The sequence below is a fragment of the Carettochelys insculpta genome, chromosome 14, assembly GCF_033958435.1.
Source record: "Carettochelys insculpta isolate YL-2023 chromosome 14, ASM3395843v1, whole genome shotgun sequence".
Taxonomy (NCBI): Eukaryota; Metazoa; Chordata; order Testudines; family Carettochelyidae; genus Carettochelys; species Carettochelys insculpta.
This window is the reverse complement of record NC_134150.1, coordinates 41,278,683-41,302,603: the sequence shown is the minus strand read 5'-3', so window position 1 is coordinate 41,302,603 and position 23,921 is coordinate 41,278,683. Positions and strand designations below refer to the sequence as shown.

At 54.4% G+C, this 23,921-nt stretch overlaps 1 protein-coding gene across 4 annotated transcripts in view; it reads right to left on the bottom strand.

The window, feature by feature from the left end:
- ZFPM1 (zinc finger protein, FOG family member 1) overlaps nucleotides 1–23,921 on the bottom strand; it is a 140,362-nt gene that overhangs the window by 54,851 nt on the left and 61,590 nt on the right. For all 4 annotated transcript variants that reach the window (XM_075008963.1, XM_075008966.1, XM_075008965.1 and 1 more), the window contains exon 3: nucleotides 22,997–23,092. In XM_075008963.1, the coding sequence (XP_074865064.1) occupies nucleotides 22,997–23,092 (96 nt within the window). The remainder of the gene's footprint in view (nucleotides 1–22,996; nucleotides 23,093–23,921) is intronic.

The following is a 23,921-nucleotide window of genomic DNA, read 5'->3' as shown; positions in this document are numbered from 1 at the left end:
CTCATAGGAGGAAATGTCCCCTCCCTGCCCCGTCCCGTCTATTTTAGGGCTTCCCAGCTCCCCCTTTTCAAGAGGAGCCCCTCTTCCCCCTCTCCACCCAGGAGCCACTTTAGACCCAGCCCCCTCCCCCGCGAGCTGGGTTTGGGGGGATTTCTCCTCGTTATCGCTTCCCGGCATCACCTGGGAGTTATTGATTTTTTGACACAGTACAACAGCAAATCTTTATCACGCTGAACCCTGACCCCGGTTAATGGAGGAGCTCTTCCCTACCCTGAACAGCAAAATGGGCCACGCTCCCGGCCTGCCTCCCAGCACAGCCAGTGGGGCACACGGGCGCATCCTCAGGGACCTGCCCCGCTCATGCTGTACCGGCCCTACCAGGAGGAAGAGGGGGAGAGAGGCTGTGGGTGAGACTTCACAAAGGTGGCACGTGCATATCGCTGCTCACAGCTCAAGGGCCGGTCATTTACCACCAGCGGCCGAGGAAGTACCCGACATGTTACTTGAGTAAAAATGCAGCAGCTTTCACTTCTGGGTACTTGAGTATAATGATGATGTGATGCACATGTGTGTGTCTGCACGTGTGCAGATGTGTGTCTGTGTGTGCATGCTTGTGCATGTCTGCACACACGTTTGCATGTGTGTTTGCACGCATGCATGCACGTTTGCACACATTTGTGTGTATGTGTTTGCATGTGTGCCCATGTGCGTACTTCTTCTTTAGAGGGACACCAGTGACTTGAACCTAAATCCATTCCCCCAAAGCAGCTGTGTTTTTACTGAAGCAACTTTCTGGGTTCTTTTTCCACCTCTGACTACCACCCTGCTACAGACTGGGGCAGAACAACCCCTTCCCCCTCCCCACCTGGTGGGGGGAGGTCTGCAGTGAGAAGCGGGGCTGCTCGCTATGTTATAACAGGAGCAGGGTAACACTTCAAGGCCCAGGCTTCAGCTCCACAGAAGAAATCCAGAACGTCAGACGGACTGGGAGCTTGCCTCACAGATGCTACTGTATTGGTACAGCTTCTGCCCTGACGAACAGGGCCTGGCAATGTTCTCTCTGGTTTTGTCACCTCCCCAGGACCTCAGTCACTGACGAGCCAAGCCTGCAGGGTGCAAGCCAAGCTGTCATCGTGGGGGAGGTGTTGTAGCTCGGAACTAGGCTAGGCTGCCAGCTAGTTACCCCATCTGTGCAAGAGGTATGCCCAGAGCTGGGATCGGACTAACCCACCCCGGAACACAAGGCCCTAGCTAGGGTCAGCGAAGATGCTGCTATCCAGAAGCTATCATCATCCAGAAGATGACGCCTATCCAGCGTCCAAGCTGGTCCTCTGGGCTTTACAGAGCTTAGGCTGCTCGGCCCGCGGAACTCCCCACCACGAGGCGCACTGTGTCAGGGTGTGCCTCCACTAGGAACTAACTTCAAAGTTAGGCACTACATCGAAGTAGCCAGTAGAGAGTCTACACACATTTGTCCCTCACTTCGACGTTAACTTTGAAGCAGGGAGCCCAACTTTGAAGCGCTTACTCCATTCCTGGGAATGGAGTCGTGCCCTACTTCGAAGTTTAACTTCAAGGTAGGGTGTGTGTGTAGACGTTCAACCCTGAAGCTACTTACTTCGAAGTAAGCAACTTCAAAGCCCTTTCTGTAGTGTAGACGCAACCGGAGTGTGGCAGAGCGGGGCCAGTTTCTCTCCCATTTGCTCATAAAAGTTTGGTCCCACATGGCTGGTGTGTGCGGATGAAACAGCCACAGAACACCCAGCCAAGCCAGAGGCTCCCAGGCGTGGGGAGCTCTGCACCCCATCTGCTCCAGGGACCCTGAATGTTGGCTGTCCTGTCAACAGCTGTCATGGACAGCTGGCAGGCTCCCAGGGAAAAGCCAGCAGAGGCTCAAAGGAAGAGAACTGGCTGGCTGGCTGGGAGCCTGTGCTCAGAGGAAGGGAGGAAAGAAATCAACTTCTGCATCCACCAGGGTTTCCCCATCTCCGCTCTCAGCTGCTCCTGGGCAGGCTTCCCTCACCCCCAGTCTTGTAGATGACCTGGGCTGGCACCCAGGTAACAGGTGTGCCCATTAGCAGCCATGCCAGGTCTTCCCTGCTCAAGCAGGATGTGCAGAGATAAACATCTGGCCAAATCCTCCTCTCACGGAGATGTGCACAGAAGGTGGCTTTGATGTTGTGGCGACGGCGGCTGCTGCTTCCCCCAGAGGGAAGCCGCAGTCATTTGCTTTCCCTCAGGGAGTTTTATTCCAGCTTTGCTGCTGGCTGGGGGGCTGCTACTCCCGCCCTGGAGCCTAGCTGAGCGCTTTAGGAGTCTCAGGATGACAGGCTTGCTACTGTAAAACATTGGCAGGTGCAACAGGTGCCCGGCTCCAGGCAAACCACCCCACAGTTCATGCCCCACTGCAGGGGGAAGAAGCATAAGGATCCAGCTTAAACCTACACTACCCAGGAATGCTGGTTCTCATTTTTCCATTTGGGGTGGAATAAATTCTGCTGTGTGCACCAAGGCATGTGTGGATGTGCACCACCAATACAGGGTAACGTGCCCATGCTCCAGCACAGTAGTTACTGTGGTGGCTGTAAGATGGCTTAATATAGGCCAACTCTCCTTCCTACCACCAACAGACCCAGAGATCGCTGCCTGCGAGTGCTGGGGAGAAGCTGTGGCTCTCAGCTTCCCAGCAAACACATCCTTCCTGGCCCTTCGAAGCCATTGCTCCTGCTTCCCCACCCACCTGAAAGAAGTCATGGCCCTGTGGGAGAGCCACGAAGAGAAGGGCTCCAAGGGCAAATGCCCAAGCCCAAGCCCAAGCCCACACTGGCAACTCGCTGCTTGGCAAGGGGCATGGACTCCAGGCTGCCAGGCCAGGCACACTCCAGAGTATGCAGGCCCAGAGGCTGGTTCGGCAGCACTGGGGGGGAAGGGAGGACTGTGAAATCCCCCTATCACGATTGGCGATCCAGCTTCCAACGCCCACGGAGGACAGCATCCTTGTCTAGCCCCCTCCACGGGAGCTGCAGCAGTTTTTGCTGGGAGGCCAGTCTGTGTGGGAGCCAGTGGACTAATAGCAGGTCAGACCCCGGGGTGCTGGCAGACTGGGGGGGCGGGGGGGGGCGCTGCAGGAGGGGATTAAGGAGCATATATGGAGGTCAGGGTGGGCGTGCAGGACACGAGAAGGGTTTCCGGAAGGGGATCCCGGTGTGCTGGCAGTGCTGGCTGCCGGGAAGCGTTTCTTAGGTCTGGTCCACACAGCTAAGTTCAGGTGATAACCCTCACGCCCTGGGCGAGGCAGTTAAGCCAGCGGAAGGGCTGGTGCATGGCGAGAGGTCGCTGGCCGAACCCTTCCGTCCCTGCCTTCCCGGCTCAGAGGTGGTTTTTCGGCAGTGACAGAAGAACCCCTTCTGTCGCTGCCGTGAGCATCCGCACCACCGCCAGCCACTGCGGCGTGCCGTGTAGACAGACCCTGGACGAAGAGCCGGAGCTGCCTTCCCTGGAACCCCTCCCCAGTCCCACCGCCCTCCCAGGGCGGGGTATGGGGGGGGGAATAAATGCTGGCGGAAGGCACGGGGCTCATGGCGGAGAAGATAAAAATTAGCTCCGAAGAGAAGAAAAGAGCCCACCCTTTTATTGCAGACAATAACCATAACCCTGCGGGAGATACCATCGCAGTTCATTTCAGGCCTGAATGTATGCCCTTCCAGCCAGGATATGATCAGACCCTTCCCTTTGTCCCACCTCCTGCGCCGCGATGGTATCGGGGCGGCTGGCCAGGGCCGGCTGAATGGGAAATGCTTCAAGGAAAAAAAAAATTAGAAATAAATTAGAAAAATCCCTCCGAGGAGAGAAGGAAAGTTTAAGGCACCAGAAGCTGCTGGCCTCCCTCTCCCAGGCCCCTGTGCAGCCGGCTGCATTAGCAGACTGCAGTGTGGAGTGAGCAGCAGAATGACCCACAGCCTGGGACTTTCCCAGCCGCTCCAGGGAGGGGGCAGGGGCAGGTGATCCCCATGGCCCTTCCCCTCACTTCCTCACTACTTCCACACGCAGGCTGAGCCCGGCCAGCACAGCCCCAGCAGGAAAAGCCTCGAACGGCAGCGTGACTGACTGCTCCCCTGAGCTCAGCTGTCCTGCCCTGCCAATGCACCTGTCAGGGCAAAGCTGGCGGAGGGGGAGCCCAGGTCTGGAACAGCCAGAGAGGCTAGGGGTCAGGAAGGAGGGGCACTGTCCAGGCAGGGTGGGGGGCAGGCCTGGTGCAGCATGTGGGGCTGTGGGTTTAAGGACAGAGGTGCATCACAGCACTGGCCGGCTGGAAAACTAGCCATGAAGTTGTGCCTGTTATGGGCCATCTGCCCCACTTCCAAAGCTGGAGAACCCGATGGCCTGTTCCCTTGGTCCTCTCTTCCTTTTGTGTCACTCCAGCCATGTCCCCCGTCCCCAGGAGCTGGAAGAGGCCTTGGTCCCAATCCCAGAGTGGAACTTACTGCTGGTGCCTGCCTGGGCCTGGCACCCCCGCCACTGACCTACCCTGGCCACCCATTCCCGAGCCTCTCCCTGCTGCAGCCGGGGAGCCAGGGCACATCTCTGGAACCATGGACAGGAGGGGGAGGTGAAGCTGAGAGCCAGGAGCTGCCACTGGGACCCCAAGAAGCAGGAGAGGAACCCTGTCCATGGAGGGGGCCAGGAAGGATTCCAGGCCTGGGGGAACCTGCTGCCCTGACAAAGCCACAGGCCCCACTGGCTATGGGGCCAGGCCCACAGTAAGACCAATGGCTGGGACAGGATGCTAGCTGGGGAGGTGCTGAGTTACTACAGAGAATTCTGTCCCAGGGCGTGGCGGGCAGGGCTCACCTCCACGCACAGGGGCTAACAGATCGTCATGCCTGCAGCCGGGGGCAATTCCACCCTGGGTCAGACTGGCAGAGAGCCTGGGGGGTTCCCCTCCCTCCGCCGCCTGGGGCCCGGGGCACTTGCAGGTTTACTCTTGTGTCACTGGTGGATTCTCTGGTGCTTGGCGTCTGCCAGCCACGATTTGTGGCCAGCCAGTGCACCGATCACCAATTCGTGCACAAGAGCACCGAACTCCCGGACCCCTCGCACATGCGTGTAACAGTGTCGTGGCATCAAAAGAGCTAGGAGAGGAGAGAAGCAACGTAACCAGGCCAAGCATGGGCCAGCCACCCCTCTGCCATGCCAGCAGGGGAGGGGCTCCCCCATTCCCCCCACGGCTCCTGTTGAGGTGAAAGGGGGCTGCCCCTCCCACTGCTGAGCACAGGCTCTCAAAAATAGGAGATCACGGCCCCTATTAACAGTGTGTGGGGGAGGAACAGCCCTTTGCCCCCCTGCTCCAGTCTCCAGCTCATGGAAACATGGCTCCAGCTTGAATGACCCCCACCACTCCCCGTACATGGCAAAACCCTGTATGGGCTACTCCCAGGTGGCCCCCGCCACTATATACCTTCACGGAGGCAGGGAGGGTTATTCCAGGTGTGCTGGGCCACTCCCACCCCTGCTGCTTGGACTTGCCCACCCCTGCTGCCGGGGAGGGTGCTGGCACACAGATGGGTGTGGGTGGGGCCGTGACCCCATCTGCCGGGTAACGGTGGGAGGGAAGAGCTGCCAGGTGGAGAACTGGTAAAAAAAGCTCAGCCGCAGCCCTGCCCTCCCCTCCTCACCTCACGTGGCCCGAGGGGAGGGTAACGGAAAGAGTGCCAGCACCGAGCATTGTAAGAGGCAGCCCAGTCCAGTCGGTAGAGCATCAGGACACCTGGGTCTATTTCGGCTGCTGCTGCTGACCTGCTGGGTGACGCAGGATCGCTTTGTGCCTCAGTTTCCCCTCCCTCCACCGATCTGTTTCATCGATTGCGGCTGGATGCGCCCTGGGACTTTCCCCTGCTCTGTCGGTCCGGGGCAACTTCTGCCAGCATGTCTGGGCGCTCCATGCCCTGGGCTATCACGTGGGATTGGGCGGCAGAGGTCACTCAGTTCATCCCCGCCTCCCGGTCAGACACGAGCAGTGCCCCCTGCTCTCCTGAGTCATCTCCAAACGTCGCCGCGAACCAGGCCCGTGGGAAAGAACCCCACAGCCCTGCTGCACACCAGTTCGAGGCCGGGAGTCCCCCAGGGAGGAGGTTAACAGCTCTGGCTCAGACCAGTGAAGAGTGAATGGCACTGTGTCGGGTTAATAAGGCTAAGGACTGATGTGTGCGGGGGGGGGGGTCTTTCATGAGCCCCTCCCCAGGGGCTGGGAACTCCGGGAAAAGACCACAGCTCCAGCTGCACAGCGCCCCCTAGTGCCCAACTAGTGCCAGGCAGAAGAGCGCCCCCTACTGCGTCACCAGTGCCAGCAGCCGAGGACGGAGCACAGAGGCAGAGCAGCGGGCAAAGAAGCAGCAGCCTAGGGCACGGAGGCCTTGGGTGAGGGGCTACATGTGGCCCATGCTCTTGCCGGATGGAGGCGTGTTCCTGGCCACCCCCCCTGCCCCCAAAGCCGGTTAATCTAAAGCAAATAGACTGAGCTGGTGTTAAACTCGGCTCCCCGCGATAAAGCAAAATAGCTGGAATAATTTTTCCCACCCACACATACCACAGGGAAGGGAAAACACACATACACGGCAAACTAATCGGCACGATCTCGCCCGGCCCCGTCCGTCAGCACGGGCCGTCCCGCCCCCCCGGCCCTGCTGGGCCCGATAATAAACCTTGAGGTTTGCACACAGACTCCAGGCTGAGGGAGATTATACAGGCAGGAGTCACAGTGCAGATAAACACAACTGAACAAGAGAAGGAGGGGGGCTGGGGAGAGCTTGCATTTTTAATTAGAGACAAGTGACCCCCCCCGCCCGCAATGGCCAGGGCTGTGGGAAACGGTGGAGCGTCCCTGGTGGGGTGTGGCGGGGAGCGGGGGGATCAGTGTTTCCCACTTTTAAAGGTTCTGAACTGGAAGCTCGGTTATTTCTCTCTCCCCTGCCATGCACACTTCTCCTGCTCTGTGCTGAAGGCAGTGGGGTTCAGTGGTTGGGGCGGGGAGCGAGGAGTCAGGCAGAGCCCCTGGGTGACTTTCTTAGCCCTGTTCCCAGCCTGCTACCAGAGGCTGACCAAGTTCCCCACCTGTTGATTCATTTTACTTCCCACCTCTGCTCTGGACGATATTATGCCCCAGCAGGCGGGGTGAGGCTCAGACGCATCTGGCAAGGGCTTGGCGATCCTGCGATAAAGAGGCAACGCAGCAAGGCGGAGGGCTGGGCATTGCAAGGGGCTGGGCTCAGGCTGCATGGATAAATCCAGCAGGTGGGAAGAAGGGGGGTGCACAAGGGATCCACGACGTTAGGCCCAGCCAACAGCAAGAGGAGAGGGTCAGGACGCAAGTGGTAGGGGGGTCTGACCCTTAACGTGCTCCTGAGATGCTCTGCATCACTGGTATTGGGATGGTCCCCACCTGCAGCAGCTGCCCTGGGCAGAGTGAGCTGAGACCCTCCCCTCTTGTGCCCCTCCCTCAGCCCCACAGCGCTAGCCTTGGGTCAGCCTCAGAAGGGACACCGACATCACAAGCTGGGCCTGGGCTCACCAGCCCCTAGGTAACAAGAGCCCCAAAGCCAGGGCAATGAGGGTAAGCAAGCCCAGCACCTTCCCACAGGCCTGTGCTGAGTGCCAGCTGGGCCAGGCTAGCCCAGGGCCCTGTATCTGGGGCAGACAGACAGGGGAGCAACCAGGCCTGGGAGCCTGCACCAGGGATGAAATTTACTATGGGCAAATGCAAAGTACTCCACTTACAAAGGAACAATCAGTTTCACACGTACAAAATGGGAAGTAACTTGCTAGGAAGCCGTATGGCAGAAGGGGATCTAGGGCTCATAATGGACCACAAGCTAAATATGAGTCAACGCTGTGACGCTGTTGTTTAAAAACAAACAGACATGATCCAGGGATGCATTAATAGGAGCGCGGTCAGCAAGACACGAGGAGTCATTCTCCCGCTCTACTCGGCGCTGGAGAGGGCTCAGCTGGGGTGTCGCGTCCCGTTCTGGGCACCACATTTCAAGAAAGATGTGGAGAAATTGGGGAAAGGTCCAGAGAAGAGCAACAAAAATGATCGAAGGTCTAGAAAAAAACCTAGGCGGGGCGAGAGAATTGGGTTCGTTCAGTTTGGAGAAGAGATGGCAGAGGGGACGTGATCACAGCTGCCAAGTACCTAGAAGGGCGTTTCAAAGAGGAGGGAGAAAAACCGGGCTTAAATTGCAGCAAAGGAGGTTTATCTTGGACATTAGGAAAAGCTACCATGGCTGGCTCGGGGCTTGGGTGTGGCGCTGTGTGGCCCTCTGGGCTGCACAGCCCGGGGCTGGGCGGCTCTGGCAGTGCGGCTCTTGGGGCTGCGCAGGTTGGGGCCGGAGGTGGCTCTGGTGAGCCATGGGGCGCAGCAGGGGTAGGGAACCTTGCTGCATGGGCAGGGGTGGGGTCTTGTGGCAATTGGATGTCTTGCTTTTGATCGCTGCTGATCCAGATGGTGCCCGATCCTGCATGAGGGCAGGGGACTGGACTCAATGACCTCTCAAGGTCCCTTCCAGAGCCAGTGAAGAAGCTGGTACTGTGAAGGGCAGACCCTCATCTAATGCTGCAGATGGGACAGGCCTGAGAACAGAAGCTGCCTGCGGTCACTGGGGGCCTGGAGCCTTTCCAAGAGATGAAGTAAACTGCCCAGATTCAGCAGTGGGGAGCCCGCTCTGTGGCTCTGCTCATCGAACAGCCGTGCTTGGCAGAGCAGTGGGGACTCGCTTCCCTGTGAGCCATAAACTTGAGCCCCACATAACTACCAGCCATTACGGCAGTTTCCAGAGGCCCTGCTCCCCCCGCCCCCTCCCATTCTGTCTGTTCGTGCTTTCCATTTGATACGGCCTTCTCCTGCACTCCCTGCCCTGTGCTGTTCCACTGCGGGGTCGAACGTTTCCACCTCCCTGCCATGCTCCACCCCAGAAGCAGCTGCATTTCCAAGCTCCTGCCTAACGGTTCTCAGACACAGACCCGCTAATTCCTGGTCAAGCCCGCTCCCATTGGCTCCTCGCTGGTGGGCTCCACAGCCAGCTGTGTGGGTGGGATGTGCTATTTCGGTTCTCTGTAACTGACCGTGAATAATCTATTGCAGGCCCAGGGACAGAATGAAATAACACCACATGAAAACGAGCCCATGGTACATTTAAATCTTTGATGGGGACCCGACCGACAGACAAGAGCCCACAAAGCGGAAGCGAGCCGGGAAAGAACTAAGAGAGTAACAGCTCAGCAGGGCTGGCTTGAGGTTTCCCAGTACTTCCCCCTTGTTATGGGGCTGACTGGCATGGGTGGCGGGTGGGTGGCTGCTGTGATGAAGGGGCCAGAGGTGGTGCATGTGAGAAGGGCTCAGGTAGCCTGATTTATCGCTAAAGCATACCCATTATTCAGTGGAAGGACAGTGCACAAGCGAGTATCCATCAGCCCAGCACTGGAGACATTCTCGTAACAGCCTTGAATCAATTGGTGCCTTGCTGGGCTTAGACCCACAGGTGGCTACTTGGCCACCCCAGGCAGTGCCGAGAAAGGAGTTGTACCAGAGTTTAATGCTAGGAACCTCAGGCTCCTGGTAGCCTGCTCTCTGCCCCTCGCCTTCAAAACACGTCAGCCTTCCTGATGCCCACTCCACCGCTCTGCCTGCTCCAGTCGTAAGGCGGCATTCCACTGCACCCGAATCATGCCCATCTTCTCTCTCCCCACCCTACACCATGGGACACCCACTCCACACCTGGGAGTGAGCGGCCTGAGCCACTGAGCATGCTTAGGTCTGGCAGATGTCCCGAGTGCACTCTGCCCCCGAGAGGGGCCAGCTTGCCTTCCAGATTACTCACCACCCTGCCAAGAGAGCTTGCCATGAGGGGTGCCAGGGTGCAAACATGGCCCATCTGTCTAGGAAAGGCTCTAACCCCCACCGTCCTTAAAGAGACATTGCTGAACTATTTGAGACTCCGAGTTAGAGCACTAAAAAAGAAAATACGAACAGGTGGAGAAAGGTTTGTACCCTCCACAAAATAGGGAGCCCATTTGGGATTTGAAAAGTGGCAGTAACAGGAGAGTGGGCTTAGGAGGGAAGAGGAAGGGATGGGAATGTTGTCCCCATGACGCCCACCAGGCACTAGTATACCAGCTGCAAGGAGCTTTCTTTCATCGTGCAGGCCGAGCGCCCTGCACAAAGCTTTTGCAAACTTTGCAAGCACAAGTTCGAGGCGGAAGGCTTTGCTGAGATTAAGGCTTGGGGTTTCACACACGACCGTGTGGGCATGTGCAAACACCACCTAGCAGGACGGGGTAGCCAGGCCACGTCCCTGACGCATGCAAAGAACCAGTTAGGCATCTCCCTCGCCATCGAGACCAGTAGCTGTTCAGGTAAGTCCAGGCACAGACTTTCCATCAGACAGTTGCATCCAACTTTCTGCCTGCGCTGTTTAGTCAGTCTGGTCAAAAGTCATTTTAGCCACGCCTGCATGAATTTGGGGGTTTCCCATAGGACGCGTCATGGCAACGGCGTCCTTTTAGCCAAGCAGCATTCCAGCAAGGGAGCGTACGCAGCTGTCTCTCTGCTGCTCCAGGTAATTATATAGCACTGAGCCCGTCACTCGCAGAGATGCTTACCCGGCTATCTTCAGTGCAGTCCACACCGGAATAGGGCACCACTAGAGCAAATCTCTCACCCTCAGACACTGAGCTAGCTTGGGATGTAGAGGATTGCCAATGAAGAGCTTAGCCTGGGGCTGGGAAATTTTATTACTTCACCCCCACCTTGATGCCTGGACCAGACCCTCCGGTTGCTGTTCCCCCGATGCACCAGCACTTCCCGGATAAGTAACTTAGCAAAGAACTGGTGCTGCGTGGAAGACGAGGGCAGCACAAAGTAGGAGATGGGTCCCTGGGGTGGGGAGGGAGCCTGAAATTTCGCGAGGACGGAGACGCAGCTTGATCAGCTGCCGGGTCTCAGGCTCACCCGTCTCATTAAAATGTAGAAATATGTATTGATTAATAATGTTTTTACATTCTACAGATTTGTTTCCTTACACCTGCTGAAAGGTCTTTTCTTTTTCCTTCACATGAACATAATCAAAATTTCCATCGGGTTGCATGACATTAGCCAGGCGGCGCGGGGGGGGGGAGGGGGCTGCTAACTGCGTGCACGAAGGGTGGGGTGCAATGTGAAAAGTTTGCTCAGCCCGACCACAGACAACCTTAACTCTCACCCACATGCCTTGAGCAAGGGACCTGGAGCTTGGGTGCAAGAAGCAAGCTCCCAGTGGGGTTTCCAGAGCCCTGCTGGAAGGGAATTGGGTGACCTAGTCAGTCCCCTGTGGTATTACAGCAGCAGAAAGCACAGAAGCAGAAGGTCATCTGGGACTATTACAGTTGCAATACACAGAGTGGAGGCAACCAGTGGGGTTACAGAGTCAGCCCGGGGCCACTTAAAACTGCAGGCGCCCAGCCACTGCTTAGCAATTTGCGTGTGAGGCTTTTTGGTGTAATAAAGGGTGCGAATTTCCCCCTAGTGTGAAGGTTTTGGGAATCACCTTAGAGTTTTTAGACTAAAGCACTGACATCACTGGTCACAAGCAGCAACAGCTACTCCTGCTCTGGGACAGAACAAGGCCACTTCTGACAAGTATTTCATTCAGACGACACTACAACCGAGATTCACCAGACATTGGGGGGTGATGGGGGGAGTCAGACTTGGTGCTTTTGCAAAAACTGCCCCCAAGCAGGAGCAGCTCCAGTGCCAAAAAGAGGCGAATCCAGAAGATAAGATAAGAGACGACAGGGGATGTGAAAAGTCCAGAGCAGGAGCCAGCAACTTTTCCGAGGCGGAGGGCCGAAATGTGCCTTTTGACCTCTGCGTACGGGCGGTGTGCCGGTGATGCTTTTTAAAGTCACTCACAGTCCTACTTCCAACAGCTTCATTCATAAATCAGTGAAGGTGCAGAGCTTTACCGCTGAGGCGGTGGCTGGTGGCATTAGCTGGGCTTTTGTTCATCCACAGACGGCCTGGCTTTGAGCGAGCTCTCGGCTGCATGAGGGAGAAGGGGCCGGGCTGAGCTCCCGCCTCACGTGCCAGTGAAAATTGGCTCACGTGCCGCTCCGGGCAGCTGTGCCGGGGGGTTGCTGACCCTTGGTCTAGAGGCTGGGGCGGACTGGGTGACAAAAGCGAGCGGTGTTAGCAATGAATGGCTGAGTGCACTGTTCTTAGCCAGCCGCTAACATCAAAGGCCTGCAGCTAGCCACCCCACTGCTTACGAAGTCAGCGACGTTACTCAAGCAGACCAAGGGCAGGGACAAGACAGTCAGGAGCTAGCCCACCTTGGCTCTGATCAGTATTGTGCCGGATCAGCCAGAACCAGAAGGGTTTTGCGTTCCAGACAAGTGGATGCAGTGCCTTGATTAGCATCTTTCTACAGATAGGTGCAGGAGGAACCCACGTCCATCCCTGATGACCTCCCAGCCTGCTGCCTTCATGCTGAAGTGTACGCCAACTACCCAGATTAAGCCCAAGAGAAGGGGTCATGTCTTGAACACCTCGACTCTCAGCATGGCACCTCCTGCTGGGCTATTAAGGAATAGAAAGAACAGCTCTGCTTGGAGGACGGTCTCAGGCATGCTCCTTCAAAGGGCAGGGTAGGATGGAAGGCAACAGTGAGGACATCTGATCCTATGTCAAGCAGGTGGAACAGGGTGAACAAAGCTGAAATCAGCATAAAATAGACCCAGGTGCCTTATTCTCTCCAGGGTTTGGCTAGCAGCTACTTTCAAACAAGGAGCAAAGTTAGACTCAAGACTAGCAGCTGAGCCTTAGTAATCAAAGGCAGCGAGATGTGAAGTTACTTGCCCATCCTGGAGCAACTTTCCTGGCCACGCTTCTTAGCGGAACCCTCCCACCCTGAAGGATGAGGCTCTCTTTTTCAAATGGGCAACCGACCAGCTGGCCAGGGAATGATTCAAGTGGGCCAAACAAGGAGGAAAACAAAACGGCCCTGTACCTTTGCAAAGGTTCCCGAGTTGCGGATTATAGATTACAACTATCAGCTATTTGCATGTCAGAATTTTAAGCAGCCAGACACCTCCAGCGAACAAGGTCATTTCAAAGATAAAAATATTCCTCCTCCCCTGCCATCAGCGAGTCATGCAGCCCATGTGAGAGATTACCGAGCAGACATAGGAAGGGGTCCCCGCCAATGCCCAGGGAACTCCACAGCCCAGTGCTTGGCACTTCATCAGCCCAGGAGAAGGGGTTGGGAGGAGGGGAGCCAACTTGGTAATGGGGTAGAGAGACCAAATGATCGGGGGACATGCTGGAAAGGAGACAGGAGAAATCCAAACTGGGGCATAGGAGAGGAGCCTTCCCAGGACACAGAGGCTGGAGAACAAGGAAGAGTTATGCTCAATAATGAATCAGCCTTCCAGCAAGAGGGAAAAATCTACACCCTTGCCCACCAGTGCTGAGTGCGTGTGTGCCGGGAGACAGAACAATGACCGTCCTCCCCCACAAAAGGGAGGACAGCAAGAAAGGGGCCTGCTAGGTCTGCTCCTGCCAGGGCTCCATGGGGGACTTCTACAGACTTCAGAGGGACCAGGTCAGGCCCCTGGTTTCTCCTCTGCGGGCAGCTGCTCTAATTTACAAATGAACAGAAATGGATCCACACAAGCAGGTGGTGGGGTAGGATGGGGTGGGAGAGAAGGGGAACTGCTAAAGGGACATAAGCACACTTAAAAACATAAGACACCTGTTTACCCCTGCAGGGCTGGAAACAATCCTAGGAACGCACCAGAAGCGGGAAGTGAAACTGACCAGTCTGGCTGCAGGTGTGAAGAGACGAGACACAGGAAACGTGAACCAATGGTGTGAAGACCAACAGGGGGAAGGAAGCATCGTGCTGACCGTTTCAGATGCCGCTCCAGGTTGAACCTCTCTAATCCAGCACTCTCTTGTCCAGCAACATCCGTAATCCGGTATGATTTGAGTGAGCCGGGTGACCACTTATCGTGGCCAAGTTTCCCACAGTTCCATAAGTTTATTTCCCACCACCAGTCCCGGCTCTCAGTGTTCTGTGCAGTAATTTACCCCTAAACGTCTTCTAAGAGCCCAGTCAGCAGTGGCAGTGTTGGTAATGTGCTAGAAAATATTGACCCCCTGTGGTGTCACTTGTCTGGCACTGGTCAGGTCCTGAGGGCACCAGATTAGAGTGGTTCAGCCAACAGTAGGATCATATGGGAGGAGACATATGTCTACACAGCAAAAACATTCATCAGTAGTGAGTCCCAGAGCCCAGGTCCAGAGACAGAGGGGTGCAGGGGCTCAGGCTACAGGGCAGGAGCTTGACCTGGGAGACCCAACCCTCTCGCGGGGCTTCAGAGCCGAAGCAGGAATAGACACAGCTATTCTGGTGCTCTAATGTGAGCCCTAATCTGTAGACCTGAGCATGGAAGGTCATTTGTTGGTGGTCTTCTTCTGGGGCCAAGACATACTCTTAGAGAGCTGGGCTTGTTTAGCTCAGCTAGACGCAGTCTGAAAGGGGACCCAAAAGAGCTCTATAAATACAGCTGGGGTTAAACACCAGGGAGGTAGAACAACTCCAGAAGTCAAAGGACAACGTTGGCACAAGAACAAACGGGGATAAATTGGCCATGAATAAATTAGAAGTCGTCTGTCCGGCAGAGAAATGAGGTTCTGGGATGGTCTCCCAACCAATCCCCCCTAGTTTGGTGAATTTATGAACAGGATTGTCTCTGACAGCTGGGACTGGACTTCATGGTTGAGAAGGTCCATTCCATCCCCTTTCATTTAAAAGAGAAGGTAAATTCTCAGAGTTCCTGGATTCACAGACAAGCTTGAAAATGTCCCTCAAGAGCACATGGTAGGACCAAAAATCAGAAGGGACATCAAAGGAGCTCCCCTTTTAAAAACTAATATTGATTTTAAAGCCCATCTCATGATTTTACGGGGCCCAATTAATTTTTAAATGATAGGGGATGATGGTGATACTGATTATGTCTGCGCATCTCCTAGGGCAACTTCAGTGATACTGCAACGACAGTCGTGAATTCCTAATAAGGGACAAACTTTACATAGGCGTGTGGGAGAGGAGGAAAGAAGGACAGCACATGCAGATAAGTGTTCAGGCCTCCTCTCTTTAACCTGCAGATCTAATCTGCCCTGTTTGCTAGGAGTTCAGATCCCAACTCTGCAGCCAGTTTTACACACACACACACACACACACTCTCTCTCTCTCTCTCTCTCTCACTCTCTCTCTCTCTCTCTCTCTCTCTCTCCAGCTTCCAAATTTGAGTTGAGTGGACTACATCCCGGTTGCCCTGTGCCCGGGAAGTAACTGGGGCTCCAAAGCTCTGCACCACTACCAAGACTGGTCCCCACAGAACAGGGGTGTGGCCCAGGGGTGTGGCTGCGTGGGCAGCTAATGCAGACAGGGAGTCCAGCTACAGGTCACAGCTTGTCTTTGCTCAAGGCGCCCTAGCTGCACTTTAGAGGGGGTGGTTTGGGCTGTTGCCTGGTGGCCATCTGCGCAAGAGGCCGAGGCCTGCTGAGCCGCTCCTGCAACCACTGGGACTGGGAGGAGAAACATCCTTAGATGAAGAGTTGCTCCTGTGCACGGTGCCAGCAATGCCGAGCCAGCTGGCCAAGGGGCAGGTGAGCCACTCCCAACAAGATTCAAGCCACCTCACCTCCACAAACCCCACCAGTGACCAACCACCTTACAGTCTGAGGCACTGACTAGGCCCCTTTCCTCACCTGGGGGCCCATCACAGCAGGATCCCATGATCCCACACAGAGGGGCTCACTGGTTAAAATACAAACACTTCATTGGCCAGCTGCTTGGGCTGAGGGGGAAGCCATTTCTGTAGGTCCTACAAAAACGTATTGCTCCCCCTCCAGTTGCTGAAGCCTCGAACTGACACGTTTAACCCAACCCTGGTAATAAACAGGTCCTTGTGTGCTTTCTCGAGCTTAGCCACATTCGGCGACGTGCAGCAGCCCGTCGCGTCTGCTTTAAAGGAGTCATTCCATTACTACGGCCGCCTCCAAAATACGCTGGCACACCGGCCATCCCCCGGGGCCTGGCATCCCAGACAATGTCGCCTCTGTCAGCAAAAGGCAGCTGAGAGATCAGAACACGAAGCAAGCTACCGACTGCTCCCCTCTGCCTCCCTCCTTTGGGCTATCCTGCAACAGCCTTGCCTGGGGTGCAGTTCACCCTGGGGAATGAGGCAGTGAAGAGCCCCCTTCCCACTCCCCCATCAAGCCCTACAATCCCCAAGGGAAGTTCACTCTGAGCGGATTAGATGCGAGATCCAGAAAGAAGCAAACAAAGGCGCCTGGGAGCCCAGCCGCTTCCCCCTCCGCCTCCTCTTGCCCTCTCCACTGCATCTTCACAGCTGCCATTGCTGACATATGGCGGATCCTGCCAGATAAAAAGAAAATTCAGGCTGCTCAAAGTTTCCCTTTTTGCCAGTTCTATTCCTGATAAGTACAGTGCCTGCACGGAGGCTGATAGACGGCCTATCGCGGCGGTTAGCGCGAAAGGAACACCCTATCACTCCAGCATCGCCGGACTGCCATCAACTCCCAGCCACACAGAAATTAATATCACTCCAATTACCAGAATAGAGATGGGCTGGGAGAAGGCGATAATGAAATCTCTTTTACATAAAGAATGCAAATAACTCACTCGGGGGCAGGGAGGGAACGGAGAAAGCGGAGCAACTTTCCAGGTGCACCTTCAGCCTCCTGGAAGGCTAAACGCAGGGGCAGCTGGGGCAGGGCATCAATCTGCCCCAGCAGGAAAACAACTTGCACAATAGCCTTCAACCATACGTACATACGTCTACACGTGCATGCAAATACCAGGCCCCAAAGTCTGCCAACAAGCCAGGGCACTCTGCTTGTTCCCTGGAAGCTGGGCACTTGTGCAGCTGCGCAGGAGAGATGCCAACGCCACCCAGCTGATTGGCCGAGCGCCCAAAGGGGCGGGGGGTAGGTGGGGTGGGTTTTGTTTCTATTGGTGGTGCACATCCCCACATGCCTTGGTGCACATAAAATTTATTCCATACTTGGATGGAAAAAAATCCGCCCGGAGGGAAAAAAGGGAGAGGGAACATTGCTCAGGACTCCCAAGCAACCCTACAAAAACACACCCCTGGGGAGCAGTTCAGAACCAACCAGCCACCTTGTTGCAAAACAGCCTTCCCAGGATGGCGCTCGCCAGAACCCTGCTACCAGCTGCAGGCTCGGCCGCGGTATGGTGGGGAGAGAAATTAGAAGGGAGCTTTGGCCTTCCAGGTTCCTAGGAGGGGGCTGAGTAGTGAGATCAAATTACTTAAGCCAATGGTTCCCAACCTTTTCACTAGCGAGGCTCCTCAATCACCCCTCACCCGTTCACGGACCGCTAACCGCGCCCAAACCATGCACGGGCCCCCAGTTGCCGCCCAAACCATTTGCAGACCCCCATTGCCCCCAAACCATGCAGGGACCTCCAGCAACATCAATTCTAGCCACGACGTACGATTCATTAAATGAAAAAGGAAACCACAAGCTAGATTTTCAGGCAGCGATTAATAACCTTACTGGAAGGTAATTCATTTAAAAATAATAATTGATTGTTACTTTGCATTGTATTTAAAACTTATTTTTGATGACCCTTCATCTTCTATTTTTTCCACGGACCCCCTGACATACCAGCGTGGACCCCCAGGGGTCCGCAGCCCCCGGGTTATGAACTGAAGGTATTATGGGAAATATCGTGACAGTAACCCACTTCAGTTGAGCAGCCAGCCACCGAATTACCTCCCCGGCCCTGCTGATGGCCGAGAGGAGGGTGGAGTAGGAATGCTTCATTTTATATCTCCTGATCACTTTGGTTCCCCTCCCCAGCCTCTGGACCCCTCCCACCCAACTCATTCCAGCCGGGGAGCCAGGAAAGGGGGAAACTGCTTGGTGAGCACTGCAGAAGGAAGAGGCAGGGGCGTCTGGCCCCAGGCTGCTTAATAGCCAGGAGGTCAGAAAGCAAACACATCGCGTCACCTCTCCTCCGCCTCCCTCCATGGTCACTGGGGCAAAGGGCCGGGGTGGGAGGGAGCAGATAAAGGGCAGATTGGGGAGGTGGAAGCCGCACAGATACTTCCTGCCAACGCATCCAGGAAGGACCAGGGATATCAATGGGAGCCCATTTCCCTTCCTCGGCGAGTGCAAACGGGGGAAGGGGGGAGGGAAGGGACCGCTGACAGTATCAGCAGCAAACAGCAGAGAGATTCGTGCTGGGGAGGAGGCTGGTTCGCTCTCCTTCCCCTGCCCCGGGAAAGCCTTAGCGCTCTGCCAGGCCCTTCTCACCGCCCACGGGCCTGGCCCCGGGGCGAAGGTGGCAGGATCGACCCCCTCCCCCCAGCTCACACCCCTTCGTCCCACGTCAGCCTGCCGGGAGGGACAGGCAGGGCAGCCTGGCTCGGGGCCCGCTGGGTGCTACCCGCCAGCAGGTACTGCTGAGGAGCTGTACATGTGCCTTGGCACGCAGTGTTTCCCAGGCTGCTTCGATAGCGGAGCTGGGACAGTCGTCAAGCTGCTTGACAGGCTCCCCTTCGCCAGGCTGCCCAGAGCCAGGGTCACCCCGTCTGCAGGTGGTGGTTACTGAGCTGGGGGGTTGGGCAGGTAGGGAAGGGAGGATGGGGCCCAATTAATCAGGCCCATGTGGGCAGTGTCATGGAGCCAAGGGAGTCTCAGGTCCTTCTCCCCAGAGAGCCAGGGGTACACAGTCAGACCGATAGCAAAGACGCTCCTTCCTAGCATGTGACCAGGGCAGGAAGGGAAGCCCAGGCCAAAAACCCAACCCGACCTGAAGACTGGCCAGACTGGGCCAGACCCAAGGTCTGTCTAAGCCTCGTATCCTGTCTGCCGACAGTGACCAGTGCCAGCTGCCCGAGAGGGAGCGAACATAAGAACGTAACATAAGAACATAAGAATGGCCATACTGGGTCAGACCAAAGGTCCATCCAGCCCAGCATCCCATCTGCCAACAGTGGCCAATGCCAGGTGCCCCAGAGAAGGAGAACAGAAGACAATGATCAAGTGATTTATCTCCTGCCATCCATCTCCTGCCCTTGTTCTGAAGGCTAGGGCACCATACTTTACCCCTGGCTAATAGCCATTTATGGACCTAACCTGCAAAAATTTATCGAGCTCTTTTTTAAACCCTAATAGAGTCCTGGCCTTCACAGCCTCCTCCGGCAAGGAGTTCCACAGGTTGACTGTGCGCTGTGTGAAGAAAAATTTCCTTTTATTAGTTTTGAACCTACTACCCATCAATTTCATTTGGTGTCCCCTAGTTCTTGTATTATGGGAAAAAGTAAATAATTTTTCTATGTTCACTTTCTCCACACCATTCATGATTTTATATACCTCTATCATATCGCCCCTCAATCGCCTCTTTGACTGACCCCTTCCCCGCCTCTGATAATCAGAAACTAGGGACACCCTTTCTCCCAGCCCGGATCATTGTCATTGATGGACCTAACCTCCAGGCACGTATCTAGCTCTTTCTGAGCCCTGTTAAAGTCCTGGTCATCACAACATCCTCTGGCGAGGAACGGCACAGGTTGACGGCGCATTGTGTGAAGAAATATTTCCTTTTGTTTGTTCTAAACCTGCTACCTATTAATTCCATTCCCTTCCCCTTATTCACTTTCTCCACAACCGTCAGGATTTTACAGACCTCTGTTCCATCCCCTCTTAGACTTAGACTTTTCCATCTGTAGCATCGTCTCCCTTCCCTGGCCCAACCAGCTCCTCTAGGTAGAAGGGTGATACCACTGCCAATGGTGCCACGTCCAGGCAGCACATTTGTACTGGCAAGTATAAAGAAAACCTAAGTGCATGCTTGGAGCATCTTTACCTACAAAGAGGACAGCCTGATGGGTAAGATATAAAGCCAGGATATGGAAAACACAGGGACGATCTCTTGCGATGGACACCCCCACCAACTTTCACTTAGGTCTTTCAAAGGTGCAGTGCCCCCGTGGCAGGAAAAGACACAGCTCTCTGTTGCAAAAAGGAACTCCACACATACTGCACATCTGTTCACGTTTCAGGCCGACAGTGATCCTCACCCAGATGTTGGGCCAGGAACCTTCCGCCTGGGCACAATGACCAACTACTACCGAGCCAAGACTGTAAGCTCCTGGGGACGAGACTGTCTCTTCCTTTAGGTTTCTAGATGCTGCCAAGATTGGCCCCCCCAGGGCCGAGATAGCATGCACAGCCCTGTGCCATTTGGCAGCCATCGCACAAAGAAATTCCGACTCAAACACACAGATGACAAGACAGGAAGACGGCGATACACGGCAATAGACATTTCTTGGGGTTTTGATAACATCACTAACCACTGTAGCTCTCTTCTTGTGGTTGCCATGATGCTATCAAAGGCTTACTGTGACTACATAGGAACGTAGACCAATGGCCAGAGCTGGTACTGCAAAACTAAGCATGGAGCGGTCAGCATTGGATGGGTTCTTTTCAGAGGAAGAGAAACTCTTTGTCCTTGGAGCGCCTTGCAACACACACACCGCTACACACAGAGAACTTCTCCTTCCTGATTCAAACATGCCACCCACTTCCCATCCTGAAACACAGGGCTTTGAGACTCTTCAGCATGAGATGGGCATGCGGGTATAACCCAGGCGCTATGTTAATACAAATAGCAATGATATGCTACCAGCAGGTTTACCCAGCATTGCTTGGGTCCTTAGCTCAATTAAGTTTTATTTGTAAATAAAAGGAAAATGTGCGTGTTTTATTTTAATGATGGTGTTTTTCAAAAATAGTGTTATTTTTACAAAGTTAATTTTTATTTCAGATTTTCTTTTAAAAAAAAAGGGGGGGTTGTTACAATTTTTCTGTTTATTTTTGTTTATTTATGATTATTTTTGTAGTAATTTTTTTTAAAATGGGAATTCCAGCCAGTGTATTTTTTCTTCTTCCCTATAAACTCTTCTCATTTGCTACATTGCAACCAAAAAAAGGGCCGCTGTCAATCTGGTTTCTATTAATATTTCCCTCTGGTTTTCAAACCTTAAGTATTGATTCAGCTGTGGCAAAACAGTGCAGTATTCCACATTTCTCTGTTTTCGCTTTTTCTGTAAGGTTTACTGAGCAGTAATCCTATTCCTATTCTTCTGGCTTATCGTGGTTCAATCTCCTCCAACTTTCATTCAGTTATGTCAGTTTTGAGCACTGTACAGGCTGAACGTCCCTAGTCCAGCGCTCTCTCATCTAGCAACATCCGCAATCTGGCATGATTTTCGTTAGCCCGACAACCTCTTATCATGGCTGTGGCCAAGTTTCCTGTGATCCCATAAGTTTGTTGCCAGCAACCAGCCCTGGCTCTCAGTGTTCTGTGCTGTTATTTAGCTGTAATTTACCCCTCAATGTCTTCTAAGAGCCCAGTAAGCAGTGGAAGTGTTGGTGATGTGCTAGACAATATTGACCTCCCGGGGTCTGGCAAATTTTCTCATTCGGCACCAGTCAGTCTCAAGAGTGCCGGACGAGAGAAGCTCAATCTGTACTTGATTTGGTGATTCTGTCTCTTTTCTGGTTGGTTTTATGAGAAGCAACCCCAGTCCAGGCACGTACAAACCCTTATCTTGCTTTATGTCACAGTAAGAGGAAGCTGTATACAGAATTTGGTGACCTTACTGTTTAGGAGGAGTCCTTGATCAAACTGACAAACTCTCTAAAATATATAGTAGATTCAAGCCCCTTTAAAAGAAGCCGTGGGATTGGTCCCTATTCTCCTGCAAGAGGATCTGATTCTGCTCTCCTGCAGAAGCTAGTTCCACAGGTTGGTTGCAGTCTACATCTCGTTCTATCTCCCTTTAGTGGTAAATATATACTGTCCTTCACCTGTGTCCCAAGGCTTGCAATATTCAGTCGCGCATCAGACTTGGGTCATCTTTGTTACTGTGTCCTGGGCCTCTTCTAGAATCTCTTTTGAGGCTGGAGGTAATACAGCCTCGAAAACACACCACAGATGAGTTGAAGGTATGGCTCTAGGGAGCGAGTTCTGCTCCTGGTTCAGTGCCAGGCACCCTTTGCTCTCTGGCCTGTGTTCTACAGGAGGTCAGCCTGTCTGATCACAGTGGTTGGTCCCTTCTGGCCTGAGAATTTATGAATATAGGGAGGTATGGATGTTGTATTCCGATTTGGGGTTCAGACGCCAAGCCTGCCCCCTCCAGATAAGGAAGTTTGGAGGTGCTTGGATCTCAAGAAACAGCAGACTACCAGGGCTAAATGCACTACTGATGCTGTATTATTTTATGTTCCCACATTTCTTGGCCCACACGTTCAAGTGGTCTATAACTTTCCCGACTTAGTAAATCGGTGGAGGGGGAGAAGGTTGCAGGGTTGGGTTTCCTCCCCATCTAACGCTATTCAGATTTCCTTGCTGACTTCAGGACACTGCTCACTCCTCCCCTACCCCCTTCCAGCTATCGCGCCGGCGTCACTGTGCAGCGAACGGACCCCCTAAGACACTGGCGCCCATTCTTCTCAAAAGGTCACCTGCCGGCCGAGCTGCTCTCTGTCGCCTCTATGGAGCCCTTTGAACAGCAAATTGCCCAGAAAAAAAACACTGACATTCAAGACGTTGGTATCTACCTGGTCATACATGACCAGCCAACCAAGTGTGAGCGCAGAGGCAATGAATAAGTGGCAAGTGAGGAAGTCAAAGCCATCAAACCCCCCAGCCAGAATGGCCACTCCTTCCATCCCAGGCTGAGCCACGCCTGCTGGAGGACAGCATAACTTATGCTTCTCTGCAGGACAGCACAGAAACCAAGGAGGTGCATGCTGCTGGGTCCTCCCTTCTTTGAGGTGCAGAGCGCCCCAGCAGGATGGGGCCGAGGACATGGTTTGGGGATGTGGCGGGGAGTTTACCTGGCCCATTCCAAGGGTTTGGTTCTTGTGGGTTGTCTCCAGGCTCTTCCTTTTTTGACTCCTTTGGGTTTTCCGAGGCTTCTTTGGACTCTGCTTCTGGAATGGGAAAGACAGCCTGTTACAGGGCTACACAGGCTCAAGAGGAACCTCAGCTACAACTCCTCACAGTGCCAGGGACTTCTCAGCCTGCCCAGAAGCCACCAGAAGAGAGCCACCACAAACGGGACACACAGCACGCGACACCCCAGGGTGTCCTCTGTGGCATAGAGCTCCACAGCCTGTTTCAAGGCCTTTCCTGGCCTCCCCCACCCTACTCACCTCTATCTTCACTTCCAAAACCTTGAAGCGCAACCCCATCAGCCCAGGTGTCAGTCTCCACGGCCCACCTGCTACCTTTCAAACAAGCCCCTTTCAAGCTCTCTCACAGGCTGCCCTTCGTGCTTGGGAAGGGCCCCCAGTAAACACCTGCAAAGCCACCTCATCACCTCCCATCAAATCCCTCTTCAAAACCCTCTTCTCTGCAGCGAAGCCAACAAAAAGTTTGACAAAGGCGAGGCAGCCGGCACGCTGAGAACACAGCCTGCCATTCTGAGCAAGCACGGGCGGGGTCCTTCTCCAGCCCTCACCTCTTGGCCTAGATTTGGACTGGAAGATCCTTGGACAGGGACTGTCTTTTGGGTCTGCGTTTATAAAGCACCTAGTGCCTGGTCCAGGGCTGGAGCTGCTAAGCATTAAGACCCTACCTCTACTAATAAAATACCGAGATGCTTATTGTCTGTTCTGAAGGTGTTCCCAATGCAAACGAACAAGAGAGATCCCCTCCATCCAGGGCTCCTGGGTTCTTACTGTGAACAAACACCCTCTCAACATCCTTCTCCAGGAGGTATCAGTCCATATGCAACTCCGCTGCTGGGCAAATCGTCCT